This window comes from Nematolebias whitei, chromosome 7 (assembly GCF_014905685.2).
Source record: "Nematolebias whitei isolate Nwh7 chromosome 7, NemWhi1, whole genome shotgun sequence".
NCBI lineage: Eukaryota > Metazoa > Chordata > Actinopteri > Cyprinodontiformes > Rivulidae > Nematolebias > Nematolebias whitei.
In genome coordinates this window covers 22,531,972-22,551,548 of record NC_056504.1, presented here as the reverse complement: position 1 = coordinate 22,551,548, position 19,577 = coordinate 22,531,972, and the positions used below count along the sequence as shown (strand labels likewise).

The following is a 19,577-nucleotide window of genomic DNA, read 5'->3' as shown; positions in this document are numbered from 1 at the left end:
TTTTGATAGATTCAATTTTTCTATCACGTATATTCCAGGGTCCCGCAATGTCAAACCAGATGCTCTCTCACGACAATTTTCTACAGTCGAGAGTCCGGACACCCCTGAGAACATTCTTCCTTCCTCTTGTAAGGTGGGTGTAATGACTTGGCCTATCGAAAAAGACATCCTGGAGGCCCAACAGACTGAACCGGATCCCGGTACCGTCCCTCCGGGAAAGATGTTAGTTCCTACAGCCATGGTGGGTAAGGTGTTGGATTGGATCCTTACGGCTAGGTTTTCCTGCTACCCTGGTGTTAGATGCATGCTACATCTTGTTAAAGGATCCTTTTGGTGGCCTAATGTTATTAAAGATGTTAAAAATTTCATTTCAGCCTGTCCCACTTGTGCTCGGAACAAGCACAGCAACCAGCCTCCTGCTGGCCTGCTGCTACCACTTCCCATCCCCAGCCATCCCTGGTCACACATCACCTTGGACTTCGTCACTGGTCTCCCCGTCTCTGATGGTAGCACAGTTATTTGCACCATTGTCGACCGCTTTTCCAAGTCTGCTCATTTCATTTCTCTACCTAAACTTCCCTCTGCTCTTGAGACTGCTCAGATTGTCACTGAAAATGTCTTTCGCCTTCAAGGCATCCCTCAGGACATCGTCTCCGACCATGGACCACAATTTGTTTCTCAAGTGTAGAGGGGGTTTTGTCGAGCTTTGGGGCAACTATCAGCCTCACGTCTGGATACCATCCTCAATCCTACGGCCAAACAGAACGTTGCAACCAGGAACTGGAAACAGCTCTGTGGTGCGTAATTGACAGCAATCAATCATCCTGGAGTCAACATCTGCCTTGGATTGAGTATGCCCACAACTCACAAACCTCTGCAGCCACTGGAGAATCTCCTTTAGAGGTTGCTATGGGCTTTGCTCCTCCGCTGTTCCACTAACAGGAGCCTGATGTGGGCGTCCCCTTGGTTTACCTTCACATCAAATGCTGCCGTCGGATCTGGCGTCGGACGAGAACAGCTCTGTCCAGATCTTTGGAGCAGAACAGACGCTTCGCAGACAGACGTCGGTCCAAGGCTCCTGACTACAAGGTTGGTCAAAAGGTATGGCTGTCTACCAAGGACATAACCTTAAAAGACACCCCCAAGAAACTCTCCCCCAGGTTCATCGGGCCGTTTCCTGTGGTAAAGGTGATTAACCGGTCAGTGGTGCGTCTACAACTCCCACCTGCCATGAAGATACACCCCACTTTCCATGTATCTCACATCAAACCTGTAACCACCAGCCCTCTACACCCTCCGACCAACCTCCCTCCTCCGGGTTACGGCTCGGAGGAACGATCATGGGTTCCTAGATCTCAGATCATGGACCCCGGACTCATCTCGTCCTTCTTTCAAGCTCACCCCGAAAAGAGACTTAGATCACCAAGAGGCGATTCTTGGGGTGAGGGGTGGGTCACTGTCGGATTCCAGGGTTTTTTGCCTGTCACTCACTTTTCCTTTCACAGCCAATTAACCTTAACTCACTCCACCTACTGCTGCTCTGAGGAGGACTGCCTGATAGGGTATTTAAGCACCTGCCAGACACCTCTTCAGTGCTGGGACATCATCTACCAAATGGTAACTTGTGTACAGCCAACTAACCTTTGTTGCAGCTGGTTCTCACCAACTGTGACTCTTCCAGGACCTTCCACGGCCTGCCTCTTCAGATCCTTCCTAGGGTCTCATCGCTCCACTGGACTCCAACTGTGGATCAACAGTGTCCCTTCAACAACCACCATTAAGCATTCTCCACTGGGTCAACCTGCTCCTCTCTCCACCGCCAAGTACCTCAGGACTGGATCTCCTGCAAAAACCCAGGACCTCTCCTCTCCTTCTCGGCCTCCACCTGCAACACAAACAGTAAGGAGTCATTTCTCTATCTTCAAGAATTGAAAGATTCTAAGAGACAACCAGAGCCCATACCCACCTATTCCTCTTCTCCCTTACAGCTGCGACAACACGATCACTTGTAAATAAAGTTCACTTAAATTTTGTAGTTCTGGCTTTGTCTTTATTGAATCGGTCTGCTCACTTGGGGGTTGACGTTGATAAAAACCTGATAAGATGAAACAATGCTTCTTCCTCTGATTTGTGAGGGGGGGGATAAAACTCCTCTCCAATGTTATCATTCTCAATTTAAATGAACTTGTGATGTTTTGGGGGCATGAAAGCTGGGTTAGGTCTCAGCGCAGCTGAACTGCCATCAGCCTGAACCATGAGGCATGACGGGGCAGCAGAGAGCGCAGCTAAATCGCTCACTCTCTTCGCTGATGTCAAAGCCAACAGCAGGGCTGTGTTAAGCGACAGGAATTTAAGTGACACCTGATCTAAAGGATCAAAAGGAGCTTTGATCAGAGCTCGCAGGACCATCGTTAGGTCTCACTATGGAGCTAGTGGGCGTGACACCGGTCTGGGTCTCCGTAGACCTTTTAAAAAACGTTTCATCAGCGGATGATTAAAAACTGTTCTGTCACCGAAGCCTTCATGACAAGAGGAAATAGCTGCAGCATAAGTTTTAATTGTGCTGAACGCTAGATTTCTGTCCATCAGCTGCTGCAGAAAGGACAGCACGCCACCTAGTGGACATGAGATGGCCTCTACACCTTTCTCCGTGCACCAGCGTTGAAAAGTTGTCCACTTTGATGTGTACAGCGCTGTGGTGGAAGCGGCTCATGAGTCTTGGATTGTGCGCACCACTTCCTGAGAGAGGCCCATCTTCTCTAAGCGGATCCACTCAGCGGCCAGACCCACAGGTGCTGGCCTAATTCTGGGTGACTCCTGATTGCTCCTCCCACCTGGAGAAGAGCATCGTCCCTCCACAGCAGTTTCCACGGTTGACCCGATAACAGACGTTGCAGGTTTGGGAACCACGTGGCGCTCACGTGCTCGGGGGCCACAAGAATGACTGATAGTTCTTCCTCCCGGACTTGGTTCAGAAACCGTGATATTAGAGGGACTGGAGGAAACGCGTAAAGGTGCATTTTTGGCCACGGGCCATGGGCAAAAGTGTCCACTCCTAATGGTGGGTCGTCCCGTGGGCTCAGTGAGAACCATAATTGACACTGGGCATTCTCCCGTGTGGCGAACATATCCACTGCTGCTCTGCCAAACCTGCTCCAAATCCGAGAAATCAGCTCGAGATGGAGACTCCAGTCCCAGTGGCGCAGACCGCCCCTGGACATTATGTCCGCTCCTCTGTTCAGGATGCCGGGTATGTACACTGCTCTGATGGAGAGCAGGTTTTTGTGTGCCCAACACAACAGCTGTCTCGCAATGCGTAACAGTTGGGCTAAACACACGCCCCCACAGGTTTATGTAAGCTGCAGTCACTTTTGCCCCTTTTCCACTGTCACGGCGCAGGTCAGATATTTCCGGATTGGCACGTGTTTGAGGTCTTTTCCATGGTTCTTGAGACCGGCTCGCCTCCCTAAATTCTGGCCCAGCTTCTCAAGGGTTCCAAGCGAGCCGAGCAGTGACGTCAGAAACGCTGTCGGTCACTGATTGGTCGGGGGGAGGAGTCTGTGGAGTCTTTCCAAACAACCCGATCCGCCATTTTTCTCTACCGCCTGCCATTAGCGATAACTCGAGGAGCATATCTTTTAGTATTTTGAAGCTATACAAAAACAATAATGTCAAAGCCGTGGTCAAATGCAGAAGTGCAGGTGTTGTTGTACTTGGTGGCCAAAGAAAAAAGTCAAAGCGAGCTAGATGGAGCGATTGGAGGGTGGTTTGGACACGGCCACTGCTCTACTTGAATCATTTATAGAAGATTGTGAGTGTTTTCTAACTTTAAAAAACATATTTTAAGTTACTCATCCCATCGGTTCTGAACATATTTTTAACTGACAAAAGAGGCTGACGCCATAATAGGACAACATCGGTGCTATGATGCTAAGCTAATTTGCAAAAACTCTAACTGTCCTCCGGTCCCGTTTCTCACTGTATTTTATCCAGAACATATTTCAGCTTGAGACGGTTCATCTCTAAACTCCACATTAAACCCTCCAAGCCTCCTGGCTTCTGCTCCTGCTCCATCAGCGGAGTCTACACCTGACAGGTCTCCGTCGCAGGCTCGCAGCCCACCTGCACCTCACAGAACAGAACAACGCTACAGCCTTCTGTGCTTGGTAAGAACAGATGCAACATGTTCCACATCACTTTATTTGTGCCGATAAGAACTTACTTTTATTTTATTTTTAAAGTAAAATAATAAAATGTTGAATAAATACTGAATTGGGATGAAATTATGTACTCAGGGTCCCAGTTACAGACAACAAAATGTAAAAGAAAAACAGTAATAAGATCTAAGATATGAATTAAGAAAAATATCAACTAAAAAACATCTAATAATACACTAAGCACTAATAGCAGTAAACAATCAAAACAATACGTCCAACAGCAACATGAACTTGAGTTTGTGCAGCCTCATGAATATATAACCAGGATAATCACTGTGAAAAATCACATCATGTTGCTGCTGATCTGTTTCATGATGCTGCTGATCTGTTTCATGTTGCTGTGTACATTTGTGCTCATCTGTTCACACAGACTCATGTCCATGCTGCTGTTCAGCGTATTGTGTTTATTGTTTTTATGCTATTAGTGCTTAGCATCTTTTTAGTTGATGTTCTTATTAGTTCATATCTTAGATCTTATTACTGTTTTTCTTTTACATTTTATTGTTGGATGTAACTGGGACCCTGTGTACATAACTTTGATCCACCACTAGGGCATTAACAGAGTACTCGAGTAATCTACACATCGATTGCTAGGACATCTATCGAGGTTAAAAATGTTACATCGAGTATCTGTAGTGACGTCATATTATGTGACCACCGTATGACCGTAGGGGGCGGTGTTGCACTGTTGCAGGTCACAGAGTATGGTGTAACACCGGGTCCAATCCACCGAATCAGAACCAGCTTCCTCTGACCTTGTTTCACAAACAAAAAGCAAAAAATGTTAATCTCTAATCCTATTAAAAAATCTATAAACATATTAATCTGTAAAACTAAACTTATTGCGCACTACAGCTGGCGATGGTGCGGGGTGGTCGACCCCCACCCCCCCCCAAACTGTTTTAAGTTTCGTTTTTGACGTGCTGCATGTTTCTTCACGTTTGCAGTTTAATAATAACTAATAGTTTAGTTTTTCCTATGACTTATTTGCAGTATGATAAATGATAGGAGCATAATATACGCTCCCAATGTTTTGTTGGTCTTTTTTGTTGTTGTAAATAATTACCTTTTTTTGCAGTTTTATTTATTTATTTTTGTATCTTGAGATCTATGATGTCATCAAATACTCGAGTTCTACTCGGGTTTTATTATGTTAATGTTGAGTTTAAAAATTATATACTCGTTCAACCCCTATCCACCACATGTACCACATGTGGTGTGATTGACAATAAAGAATATCTGTATCTGTATAATACTTTGATTCATATATCCATTGTTATTATTATATTATTTTCATTATTTTTAAATCAATTTATTTTTCATTTTCTTAGTTAATCAGTTTCTTATTATTAATATAGCTGTTCGCTGCACCTTTCTTTGTTTTATGAATTTATTCAAAAACAGTATGTAGCTTGAATTAACCACCTTTTTCTTCTTTCTAGGCAAGAGAAAGAGAAAAGTGTCCAGTAAAGAAAAGTCTTATTTCAGCACTGAATGAACATGAAAACTGAACCGGACACAGCAGGAACAACACTTGTGTCTTCTGGATGAAGCCCGTGAGGCAAGCGATAGACAAACAGAAAGACAATCATTAGTTGGATGCAGTATTTTTATTTTTGTACATTTTTCACTTACTTAAATTTTTTTCTTAAGTGGTGTCCTTGAACATTAAATTTCCTAAACAAATTTTACAATGTTAAATGCATATACCTGTTGTGTTTGTTTAAATTCATACTGGAAGTTGAGACAAATTTCCAATTGCATTTGATCTTTAATGAATCATAAGAAAAATATTACCAGAATCTGCTCAACTGTAATGTTATAAAATTTTTGGTTCTAGGATGAAGTGAGGCAAAAACAGTCAAAAATTCAGAAAGGACAGTTATCAGTTATCGGCCGTACAACTGTGGCCCGAGAGACTCAGCTGAAAGCCCTGGTGCACCTTTTATTTGAACCTGCAGAGATTTGAACAGCTGATCTGAAGCAAACAGGCAGGTGTTCAACTGAACTGACCACTCCTGATGTGTCTGATGGTCTCCTCCTTTGCCTTCTATCCATCCATCCATCCATCCATTATCTTCTGCTTCAGGGTTGCGGGGGCAGCAGCTTTACCAGGGAGGCACAGACATCAACAGCATGCATGCTCAATAATCCAAGTAGAAAAATCTAAAAAAGTTAAGTCTGGTTCTCTGGACATTCACAAAACAAACAATAAATTTTATAATAAACAAACAATAAATGTTTTTTTGTTTGTTTGTTTTGTTTTTTTGAATGTCCAGAGGACCAGACTTAACTTTTTAAGATTAATAAGTAATACATTTATGTTTTAAAATTTAATGAAAGACAAACCTTTAAAATTTAAGGACAAAATTTAACCTAATTGTTTTCAAGTCTGTAGCTTATTGTAAAAGCAGTTCCAAAGATTACAGCACAGTGTGATGTTTTGCAATTTTAACATGAACTTTGTGCATATCTGTAAATAATAAAAGTGAAGATATTTTTAATACATCTTTATTGTAAAAATCTATACTAAAATGGAAAACACATGGGTTTAAAGCAGGCAGGGAAGGCAGTAAGGTAGGATTATGAATCAGATTTAAAAGTTACAGCTCATGAGGTACTCCTTTAAAGCATGACATCTCTTCCACAACATCCTGTGACAAAGCCTTCAGGGTGTTCTTCTTCTAATACGTTTAGTGGTGGCTAGTAAATAGCTTAAGGGAGCACTACCGCCACCAGGTGGTAAGACGAGTTGGATTCTAGTCCCCGCCTACAGAGCCGTTGCAGAAGTGTAAATGGAAACGCAACGAGACACGAGCCGATCTGAACCGACCCAAACTGACCTGATCCGCGCCGTGACAGTGGAAAAGGGGCATCTGTTGTCTGTGTGGAACAGAACATGTTGATTCCGCATCAGGGGAGCAAAATGCTGAATCACATTCCAAACTGTGAGACATTCCAAGACGTTTATATGAGCTGATGTGTGAGGTGGCCACAGCGCCCCCACCACTTGAGACAGGCACGTTCCTCCCCAGCCTGACAGGGACGCGTCTGTGAAAAGTGAGACGTGTGACGTAGGTCTGCTGATAGGAACTCCCTCTGACAGAGTGAGAGGGTTTCTCCAGTGATTCAGGTCGGTTCCCACGGAGGGGAGCACAGAGATTATCCGCCTCTTATGACGTACCGGATCTATGCGCAGGCGAGCAAACCATCTCTGAAGGCATCTCATGTGGAGTAAGCCCAGCGGAACCACAGCGTGAGCCGAGGACATCGTACCCAAAAGTTTCCTGACAGAGACGGCCGTTACTACTCTGCTGGGTTTTACGCGGCAGAGCACGTCCTTTAGAGCTTCGACTCTCGGCTGTGATAAGCGGGCTCTCATAGTGACTGAGTTTAGCTCCACTCCCAGATAAATGATAATCTGGGCTGGGAGAACCAAACTCTTCTCCCAGTTTATGGCGAAACCTAGCTTTAACAGGTGTGACGTCAGCGCTTCGGTTTGCGCAGCTGCTTCCTGCCAGGATCTAGTTAGCAGCAGCAGATCGTCCAGATAAAATAAAATTCTCATCCCTGCTCTGTGTACCAGCTGCAGAGCCGTCTCCACGTATTTTGAAAACATGCGTGGGACGAAGTGTTGATATTTTTGGACTGGTCCTATGGTTTTGATCTGCTCAGAGACGGGATTATAAAGAAATTATGACCCGGTTCTGACTGGGTTAAACTGGGCCAGCAGTTTTAAGAGAGTCTCCCTGGGATTTCAATATCTGTCAAGGAATAGAGTTTAATCTGCTTGCCACATCACGCAAAAAGGCTTTTGAAGCAGTCTCATATTTCCTAACACATCAGAACCACATAAGATCCACTGAGATCACACTTAGTCACGCCCCCTCATACATTGACAGGTTGAGCTCCCCTTCTGCGAAGGAGGAGTCCAGGACCCTATACATGAGTATAGGGTCGACATCGGGGCTCTTCCGGGTCTGTGAACGCGTCACAGACCGGAGAGTCCAGCGCTATAAATTGTAACCTTTTCCTGCCTTGATTTTAATACAATTGGTAAAACTTAATTGATGTTTCCTTGATTTATTGATAATGAGAGTTGCCACTTCTGAGGGAGAATCGAGCCGGGGGGAAGACGTGGGCTGGAGGTGGTTTCCGGGTCCGGTGACCGCAGCCAGCTCCCGTCTTTAACAGCTGGTGCCTAAAACCCGGCCTCCCATCTTTAGAAGTGGTAGCTGCTCGTTTCTTATTGTTTAATGGTGACATAGCGGCAAGTGACCGAGTCGGAGCAGACTGTTTCTAGCCGGCTTTTAACATAACGTAAGCAGAAAACATGTTAAATCGAATTTCTGTGTCCCTTAAGGACTTCAGGCTGCTCTGTTTTCGGTCCGGTGCACGCAGTTTAGTGAACTAAAAGGCAGTAGAACGTTATAGTATAATACGTGATTTTGTGAGTGTATTTATCGGACGTAACAATTTATATACGTGACGTTTTTTTCGCCTGGGCGCGCGGGGAGCGAGCTGGAAGTGTTAGCAACAACGCTAACCGGAAGGGGATGCAAACGTTATAAACACGCAAAACGTTCATTTTGCTCTAAAATTAAGCTTCATCCAGTTGATTTAAATGCCTGTATATAAATTGTTGTTTGTTTATCAAAGCGATACAGAGAATATGACGTGGCTGATAGTTTAGAGCCCCACGTAAAAATTGTGACATCATTTTTGCTAACGGTAGAATCTTTACGAGAAGCGTGCTCAGTCCGAAAGATGTTTTGGGAGTAATTACCCGTCACTGTTAATTAGAAACGCGTTAAAACTTGAACTTCTGGACAGCGTCAAGAGGTGGGTCATGTGACTGTTCGAAGAAAACTCTACTGGGTTTTTGGGGGCCTATGGGAAGAAATTGCTACCTCCTCGAAAGAAAGTGATGACCTCAGGTTTCTGTTTATTATAGCCTCCTTAGGTCTGTAGCAAAGGAAAATGGACTGGTCAGCAGTGTATCCCGAGCGACGTAGCTGTTATATATATATATATATATATATATATATATTTTTTTTTTTTTTTAATAAACATTTTTATTATTGTCTACTTTCAGTCGGGGCTGTGCTTCTGGTACGGCAGAATCCTTAAAATACACCTAAATTTGGATGATCCCTAGAAAGAATCTAGAAGAAGAATGATCCCTAGGAAGAACCTAGAAGAGGTACCTAAGAATTTATGAAGTGTTGCTATGGTTAACATAGGGATAATTAGAAATATTTAGAACAGGAAGAGAGGGACAGATAGAGATTATTTTCATGGTCAAGAGAGAGTAAAATGTTTTTTGCTGGGTTAGGGTTTTGCAGAAGAGGATATGGATTTATTAAAAACAGGGACAGATAGCTTTTTAGAATAGGCAGTGAGGGAAATATGTTTTTATAAGTTGAGGGACAGACAAGAACCTTAGACAGGAATAGGGAAATATAGCATTGTAAATGTCATGTATATTTGTTGCATGAATGATGTTGGAATGTGAGTGTCTGCAGTATGAATGATAGTGTATGTTTGTTAATGTACAACTGATATGAGTTACTTTACAGATATTGATGAGATTGAAAACGTTGGTTACGTACTGTAACCCCAGATTCTATGAGTATAGGCGTAGCCCTTTAAGAGCTGTCGCTTAGTGGGTTTTATCCCATCACGCAAAGCATCACACTGAAAAGTTTAGTCCACGCCCACCTGCTGTGTGGGCCCCACCCGGTCCGTATAAATTACGTTAAGAGTGGATAATCGGCTCCCAAATAACTTTGTCTTCAGCCATTTAGGAGCCAGTGAGGCCCAACGCTTAAAGGGTTATGCCTATACTCATAGAATCTGGGGTTACAGTACGTAACCAATGTTCTATTTCGTATAGGCTTTGCCCTTTAAGAGCTGTCGCTGAGCGTGTTAAGGGCAAAGCAGATGTGGTCCTTGCCTCACTGGGTCCATTCGAACACCGTACGAAGCGGCAGCTTGTCCAAAAAATGTCTTGTCACTCAGCTCTCCATGTGCGTAATTAAGCGTTGCATAATTATGCGTACCATGCACAGACGTATGCTGTGTAGTTATGCGTTCTGAGTGCATGAATGCCCCGGAAACTTTCAACGGGGAAAGGAAGATGCTGAAAAAAGGGCCATGAACCAACAGATTCACGGCTGAACAATATGAACAGATTAATAATAACAAGTGAACTGATTATTAATCAAATGAACTGATTAGTAACAATAGTCATGAACTGATTAGTGACAATAGAACCAAAATAACAGTCACAACTTGTGACTGATAGCATCTCACACTGTAATGCATGCAGTCAGATGTGAGTTTAAATGGGGTTCCATGAAACAACAATATTCATTCTGTTAAAACACTAAGGACAGAATGTGTCATGGAACGAGCCGTCACATCACGTAAATAGAAGCGAATAAATGAGCAAGGTGTTGACCATGCGGCTGCAGTGCAAATATCCTACATTATCATACCATTATGCAAAGCAGTCAAAGATGCGATACCTCTGGTCGAGTGCGCCCTGAGGTTGACAGGAGGCTCTAAATCTGATGCTCTGTAGGCTTCAAAAATGGCCTCACACAGCCAGTGTGACAGGCGCTGGATGGATAACGGGGGACCTACAGATGCATCTCTATAATGCACAAACAAATGTTGAGTTTGACGCATTGCAGCTGTGCGCGCTATGTAACACGTCAACGCCCGCACAGGACAGAGAAGATGGAAAGATGCTTCTTCTTCTGATTTAAGGGGGGGGGGGGACCCCTCCAACGATATCACTCTTGATTTAAAAGAGCTTGTGATGTTTTTAGGCATAAAAGCTGGATTCGGTCTTAGATCCGCTGAGCTGCCGTCAGCCTGAATTCTAAGACATGACGGAGGGACAGAGAGGGCAGATAAATCACTCACCCTCTTAGCGGATGTTAAAGCCAGCAGCAGGGCTGTTTTAAGAGACAAGAATTTAATTGGAACCTGATTCAGTGGCTCAAACGGAGCTTTGATCAGGGCCCGCAGGACCAGCGTTAAATCCCACTGTGGATGGAGCAAGTGGGCGTGAAACAGGCCTGCGTCTCTGTACACCTTTTAAAAAACGCTTCATCAGCGGATGATTAAAAGCTGTTCTGTCCCCCAAACCTTCATGACAAGAAGAGATGGCTGCAACATATGTTTTAATCGTGCTGACCGCCAAATTTCTGTCCATCAGCTGCTACAGAAAGGACAGCACGTCGCCTAGTGGACATGAGGTGGCCTCTACACCTTTCTTTGTACACCAGCGCTGAAAAGCTGTCCACTTTGATGTGTACAGCGCTGTGGTTGATGTAGCACGTGAATCCTGGATTGTGCACACTACATCTTGCAGAAGACCCATCCTGATAATAATGTCCCATGTCTGATAATGTTGTTACTGCTCTCAGGGATTCAGCCCAACCCTGGGCACCCCACTAATTTCAGCACACCAAATGACTTTAAGAACGTGTCTGGTCTTCATTTTCTGCATGTAAACGCAAGTAGCCTTCTGAGAAAACTTGATTCCTTGAAAATTCTGGTCAGTTCTTCTGGGGCAGATGTAATCTTCATCTCTGAAACATGGCTCAACAAATCTGTACTGAATAATGACCTGGTAATCAATGGATTTAACATCTACCGCTGTGATCGTCCAAAAAAGGGGGGGGGGGGGGCGCTGTTTACATCAGAGATTCTTTGGTTGCTATTCCTGTGTCTTCTAAAACAATTCCTAACCAAATTGATGCCTTAGCTGTAAATATCACTTTGAATGGTGGCCAGATATTATCTGTAGTCTGTTGTTATCGTCCACCTTCAGCAACACCTGAGGCACTGTCCTCCCTGATGGAATTCCTTGGTAATTAAAAATTCAAAGAGATCTTTTTGGCAGGAGACTTCAACATTGACTGATTGACTGAGCAAATTCCAAGATGGCCGCGCTCAGAGCAGTTGCAGCTTCACAGGCTCCCGGTACCATCCCAGTTTTCAGAAGTTTTGATATTGACTCTGTGCCTGACTCCGCACGATTTATGCGTGTGAACTATAGCCGAACCGAATTGATGAGAATAGGAGCGGATTTGCCACGAAATATAGCAGAAATCAGCAACAAACTCAAAACTACGCTCGGCAGAATGCAGATCTTAAAGTCATCTACCTGGAAGCTGCAGCAGAGGCGTTCCAGCGGGCAGAAGAGGAAGCGCTGCTCCCGGCTTAAGAGGAGAGGATGCCGGGCAGGGGTTATGGTGAGGCTACGAGCTCACGCTAAAGCCGGTAAACTCCCCATGCCGTCTCTCTTTCTGTCGCACGTCCGCTCGTTGGACAACAAGATGGATTTACTTCGTCTGAGAACGGGCGTCTCAGAAGAGATGAAGAAGTGTGCAGTGCTTTGCCTCACAGAAACATGGATTACAAGCTAAACACCGGATACAGTCTTCCAGCTGGATGAAAGACTCTTTTTTCGAGCGGACTGCTGCAGCGAGCTAACGGGGAAATCACGGGGAGGCGGAGTATACATTTACGTGAGTAAAAGTTGGTACACAAACTGTACAGTTGTAAATAGCTCATGCTCGAAGGCTTTGGAGCAAATAACTGTGAAATGTCGGCCACATTATCTACCCCGCAAATTCACAGTAACTTTCATCATGGTTGTTTACATTCCTCCGGACGCTAATGTTAATGAATCACTGCAGGAGCTTCATGATATCATCAGCTCGCTGCAGAGCAAACACCCTGAAGCTCTTTATGTTGTAGCTGGAGACTTTAATCAAGTGAATCTAAAGGACTGTCTCCCAAGCTTTAATCAGCATGTGACAATTCCAACACGTGGAGACAAGACGCTGAACCGTGTTTACACGAACGTAAAAGATGCATACAAAGCCGAACCCCGCCCCCATCTAGGACTGTCAGACCACATCTCAATCTTCCTGGCTCCTGCTTACATGCCCCCGCTGAGACGTTCCAGACTGGTACAAAAGAAAGTTAAATGTTGGATCAAGGACAGTGGCCCCATACTGAGAGATTGTTTTGATTGAACAGACTGGCAGGTTTTCAGAGAAGCTGCTGAAAATGGAGGTTCGCTTGACCTTGACCAATACACATCCTCAGTTCTGGGTTACATTAGTACATGTACTGACACCATCCCCACTATCAGAAATGTTAAAAGCTACCCAAACAGAAAATCTTGGCTGAATGCAGAGGTGCGCACCCTGCTGGAAGCCAGGAACACTGCCTTCAGGTCTGGAAACTCAGAGGAGCTGAGTAAGACAAGAAAAGAGCTGGTTGCTGGTATTAAGAGGGCCAAGGCCACATATGCACAGAGGATCGAGGGTCAATTCATCTCACAAGACCCTCAGAGCATGTAGAGGGGCATTAAGTGCATAACAGATTATAAAGGAAGAAGCGAACAATGTCCCAAAGACCCATCTCTGCCTGATGGCCTCAAGTTCTATGCACGTTTTGAAGACCTGAACAGACCACCCAGCACCAGACTCACCTCACTACCGAATGAAGAGCATCTCAGCGTGACCTCAGCCGAAGTAAGGAGTACTTTCAGGAGGATTAATCTGCACAAAGAAACTGGCCCAGAAAACATCCCTGGAAAAGTGTTGAAGGAATGTGCCGATCAGCTCTGCGAGATGCTAGCAGACATCTTTAACACCTCACTTACCCTGGAGACAGTTCCCACCTGCCTGAAGACTGCCACCATCATCCCAGTCCCAAAAAGCTCTACAGTGACTGGTCTGAATGACTATTGGCCAGTGGCCCTCACCCTGATAGTTGCTAAATGCTTCGAAAAACTGGTCATGACTCACATCAAAACAACCATCAACATAAACGAGGACCCTCATCAGTTCCGTTTCAGAACCGATCAACAGAGGATGCCATCTCCTCTGTGGTCCACACTGCGTTCATCCACCTGGAGCAGAAAAACTGTTACGTCCGTATGCTCTTTGTGGACTTCACATCCGCCTTCAACACCATGATCCCCCAAACCCTGATGGACAAACTATCCACACTAGGACTAAGCCCCTCGATTTGCAACTGGGTACTAGACTTCTTAAACAGATCACAGTCAGTGAGGATCCACAACTTTTCCTCCTCCACCATAACCCTCAGCACTGGCTCTCCTCAGGGATGTGTGATGAAACCCCTCCTGTTTACTCTGCTCACGTATGATTGTGCACCTACCCACCCAGGCTGTCACATTGTAAAGTTTGCAGATGATACAGCAGTGGTGGGATGCATCACAAACAATGATGAGTCCAGCTACAGGCAAGAGGTGGATCACCTGGAGAGCTGGTGCAAAGAAAATAACCTTCACGTCAATGTGAAGAAGACAAAGGAGATGATTGTGGACTTCAGAAGGAACAAAAACATCTACACCCCCCTGAACATAAGAGGATCTGCGGTGGAAGTGGTCTCCAGCTACAAGTACTTGGGTGTATACATGAATGACAACCTCAGCTGGAGCAACAACACCACCAGCCTGATGAAGAAAGCTCATCAGAGACTCTACTTCATCAGACGGCTGAGACGAGCTGGTCTCGGAAGCTCAGTCCTCACCTCCTTCTTTTACAGGTGTGCAGTAGACAGCATCCTGTTGTAGTGAACCTGATCTGACCTCAAATCTGATCAGATGAACAGAGACTGTTATTTCATTGATCTGCATCCAGAAATACAGTTTGAGCCATCTGGTGACTTTCTTTCTTGAATCAATCAAGTAGAAAAGACAATTCTCTATGATCATTACTATTTTACAAATGTTTGATAATCAAATTGTGTTAGTTCACTAAGAGAACTACTCATTTTTATTTTACATAAACAGTAAGTAATGATTTTTATTCCTCATTCAAAGAAGAAATCAGGTTAATATGCATTTCTTGATTTTCTGTCTTCAATGAGCAAGTTTTGTAAGTATGTTAAAGGTCGAATCTCGGTCAACTAAAATGTTTACCGAGAAGAAATGTCATGTTTAATCTTTACAGAAGATACAGAAGAGTTTGATTCCACGAAGTCTGATTTTTCTCCAATAATCTTTTCTGTATGTTGTAAACAATCTCATTCTCTGACCTCGAATTTGATAACATCTTACATCACAAACCACACCTCTATTCTGGTCTATCCACGAATCAGAAAGCTCTAAATTGACCCGGAAGTCAACTCATTTAAAATGTGGCAACTTCCCGGTTCTTGCAGAGTGCTGAAGGTTGATGGAGTTAAAGTGTAAGAGAGTGCACAGAGTCTGATGTCGGAAGTCTGATAGAGAGTGAAAGGAGATGAAAGGAGTTCAGAGTTCTTGGATGCAAACGCGTTCAGGATGATCCAGAGACGTTTTGTGATTATAACTTCTGTTTGAACAACCTCGTACGACTCTCTAAGGGTTTGGCAGTTCTCACGGAGACGCTGAAAGAGTCAGAAAGGAACCCTACGCCGACGCTGATTTTATCGTCAACCAGGTAGAAGGTTCTATTTTCGACCAAGTGTACCGTGGGCAAGCTGAGATCTGATGGAGCGTGCACGTTTCTGGTCAAACAGATTAATTCCCTCACAAATCTCTCTGTAAGATAAATCTCCATTTCCATCTTAAACTCTGCTTTCTCTTAAAATCAGTACAGATATTTTAGAAATATCTGAAGCAAAGTCCTCAATCACCGCCGTGTGATTGAAGTCCATTATCTGTGAAACTTGTCTGTTATTATTTTCATATTTTGCCAAATTAATGTAAATGTTTGATGTTAAACTTTGATTCTGAAAATAAATGACCACATTCATTTTGATGGGTCAAAGATAATAACGTCTCTCGTTACATGTCTGTTAAATTCAATGCACGACATTTACACAGTCAGAAAGATGAGGAACTCGTGAAAAGTATGAATATATATCTAGATATGACATACTACAGTTGGTGGCCCGTAACGTGCTCATAAATGACTGTGTATTCGTGTGAAGATTTTTACATGTTGGCATAAAATAACAGTTGTCAGCTGTGATTGAACGCAGCTCAAGCTGCGCCGCTTTGAAGTCAAAACGCTGCATGTTTTAAGCGTGTTGGACTGTGATGCTTAGGAGCTCACAGAAAGCTGAAATAGTGTCATTGAGTCTTTGTGAAAGCTGAAATTGTACGTCTGTTATGTGTAGCTAAGCTTATGAGCTGTGGGAAACGTTATTCTGTTTAAACTGTGGTCCAAACGGACGGAGGTCCGGTTGTGGTCCGGCTCGGTTCTGGAAAAAGTTCGAACGAGTTGTTTTAAACGGTTTAAAAGACGTTGTGCCACGGAGCGCCGACTCCGTGCAGCTCAGAGTAGATTCATTACATTTTTTAACAGAAAATGTGCATTTTGACAGTTTAAAAGACGAAAAGTTGACGAATTTTAGTTCACGCTAATCTAGCATGCTGGTTGCAAACGTTTCGTGATTGGTTGAATATTGCTGCTGTGGAGCGCTCTGATTTGCTGAGAAGGTTGACTGACGTGGCTACGTCATTTCCTCTCAACCCTGCGCTGCTTTGTCATTGGTGATTTCAGTCACGTGACCCGGAAATGAAAATTCGTTTTCATAGGGAAATAAAATCTGCTTTTTAAAGCTGAAAAGCGCTTTAAAAGTGTATTTTGATACGCTGGTTAAGTTCTTCGAAGCATACTCGCTGAAATTTTGCCACGTTAGGGTTTAAAATCCGTCATTAAATGATGTTTTTGAACAACGCTAGCGATGCTAATTTTAAGCTAACAGCTAACGACCGGATGAGTGACGTGTCACGTCACTTCCTCCATGTCGGAAATGAGCTTTGCCGTGCTTAAAATCACTAAATAAAGCTGCAATATTGTCCCAAAGAACTCATGTTCATGCTATAAAGTCGTGCTTGTTGAAAGTTTGCCACGTTTGTGTAAAAAATCCGTTCAGAAATGTTGGTTTTAACCGAGTCTAGCCGATGCTAATTTTTAGCTAACAGCTAACGACCGGACGCCACAGGAAGTGACAGCTCCCCTACTGGACAACACCAACAGTGTCTGAGTTAAAATTATTAAGGTTGTTCTGCCGTCTTCTGGAGAAACTTGAGAACACAGGTTTTCACTCGCTTTCTAGGATATTTTAGTGAAATTAAACGTATTTTATTTTTCTAAAAGGCATTTTTGAGTTAATAAACGTTCCTCAAAGCTGAATAAATACTGTTATCTTGCATTTTAAAAGTTATAAAGGTATTTATGCAAAGAGCATTTACCAAAAAGTTTTTATTCACTGGTAATCCCTTAAAAATAAGGTACAAAATAAAAGTTAACTTTTTAAAAAATAGAAACAGCTACAGATATTCACAAAGTTGGAAAAAGTTTACTCATTTGCTAAAAGGATAGTGCACGTTTAATTGATAAATCACTAAATAAAAGTAAATATATCAGACAAAGAGACTTTGCTGATTTTATTTATTTTAAAAAACCTAAAACATTAAAATTCTCCTGTTTAATCTTTAAATAGAAGAAAAATGACAAGCGACGAAGAAGAAGAGAACCCTTTAAAACCCCAAATAAATGATGATATCATTTTGGGGGCCTTACATATTTTAACAACTCCACTTATTGGCAAGGAAATACAGCAATTACAACAACTCAATGAACTTCAAAGACAAGAAGAGCTGGAAAGTCTAGCCGCAGGAACATTAGGGCCAGAGAGTAAAAAGCATAGCCAAGAACGGTTAGCAAAAATCTCTCTGCTTCTAAAAGCTGAATTGGATGAACGGTCGGAACGCCTTGTCTGGATGTCTAAAAGACATGAGGAGGAGCTCGCAGAAATGCAGGCGTCACTAGAAACAAAATCTTATGAAAAGATTAGTGAAAAAGACCGTCAATATCAAGCTGCGTGTTCAGACAATGACCAGCTACAAAGACAGTTGCAGCTCGCAAAAATGGAACTGGAACAATGCAAAATAGATAAACAAAATCTACAAAAGCTACATATGCGTTTAGAAGGTGACTATTGTACATCCCAGGAACATTTAAAAAAATGTGACGCGAAACTAATAGCAGCAACAGAAAAAGGTCAGGAAGTTGGGCAAGGTGACCTGGAATCCAAACCAGACCCTGAACAGAGTCGGGGTAATACACCAAAACCTTAACGACCTCTTTACTCACCCGGTGCTTTTAGACCCATCCAAACACCTACACAAACGGGCAGAGTAACACCCCCACAACTGATCACGCATGTGAGACCATTGATATCTTCTCCATCAATAGATGACTTGCAAAAAATCTCAAAATATGTACAACGCTTTGTTCCTGGACCGATGGGCTCATCTGGAACAAAAGCGTACCTCAGAGATCTGGATTTCAGATTGAGATCTTATCCTAATGCTACGGTAGAAGATAAGATCAGTCTGATACGACTCACGTCAGACAGAGAGGTGTTTACCTTCATCGAGCGTCTACCAGATGCAACGAGAAGGGATTACAAACTTCTGTGTGAAGCTCTGATCAAAGAGTACGACTCCTGCACAGGACCAGCTGGATACCCAGCCGCAGAAAAGGTCACGCAGGGTAAAGCTGAACATCCAAAAGTTTATTACAAAAGAATCTTCCAAGCTTATTTTGGTAACAGAAATGAAACCGGGATGGAGGAAGAAGAAGGTTTTAAATTTGTTTTCAGCAAAAATCTCCACCCTGACATACAAACGTCAGTGCAAATGATGGCAAATTATAGAGAAAAATCCATCAGTGAGATTAAACAGTGCACTGTGAATGTGTTTGAGGCACGTTCTCATGCCAAGACGCCCATAGAAGTGTTTCCGGGTGTAAAGGTTAAACCCCACTCCCTAGAATTAGAAGGAAGGCGTTCATCGCCACCTCCTCCTAAAAAGGGAGAAAAAAGGCAGTATTTTCAGACTAACAAACCGCATCATGAAGGTGCACGCTGGGACAAAAAGGCTCCTCCTTCAGAGGACGAACGTGATTATCGTAAATGGGATCAGCGGAGGACGCAAAAAAATGGGAACCGAGAGGAACCCCAAAAAGACGTACCTAGCCGCCTCCCACCTCGGACGAAACGTCCCGAGGCGAAAAAATCACAAAAGTCCCAGAAAAAAGGCCCTCCACCTCTGAGCTCGGAAGAGACAGAAAAATTGCGTGAAATGTTAGAAGACTTGAAACACACTGACAAGGGAAGCCGACCAAAAGCACTATGCAGTGAGGTACTCACTATTACATCTCTGGGCGCGAATGACAACACTACAGACGTCGGTGAAACACACCAAGACGTTGCTGTTGTTGCCTCAAACAACCCCTCATCGGATGAAAGGGGGGTAATCACACACACAAACGATGACGAGTCATCGCAAGCTGAACACGC

The 19,577-nt window shown here is 43.6% G+C and overlaps 1 protein-coding gene and 1 long non-coding RNA gene across 2 annotated transcripts in view; one reads left to right on the top strand and one right to left on the bottom strand.

Moving 5' to 3' along the window:
- Window positions 1-1,686: 1,686 nt before the first annotated feature.
- Window positions 1,687-2,001, bottom strand: LOC119411757. The gene is made up of 3 exons (XR_005186903.1): window positions 1,967-2,001; window positions 1,828-1,885; window positions 1,687-1,743 (listed from the first exon to the last, which is right to left on the bottom strand). It is a non-coding gene; the product is annotated as an uncharacterized LOC119411757 (long non-coding RNA).
- Window positions 2,002-3,058: 1,057 nt separating this feature from the next.
- Window positions 3,059-19,577, top strand: part of si:ch211-236h17.3 (carbohydrate sulfotransferase 11) — a 46,705-nt gene continuing 30,186 nt past the window's right edge. Inside the window, exon 1 of the mRNA XM_037679153.1 lies at window positions 3,059-3,082. Within this exon, the coding sequence (XP_037535081.1) occupies window positions 3,059-3,082 (24 nt within the window). The remainder of the gene's footprint in view (window positions 3,083-19,577) is intronic.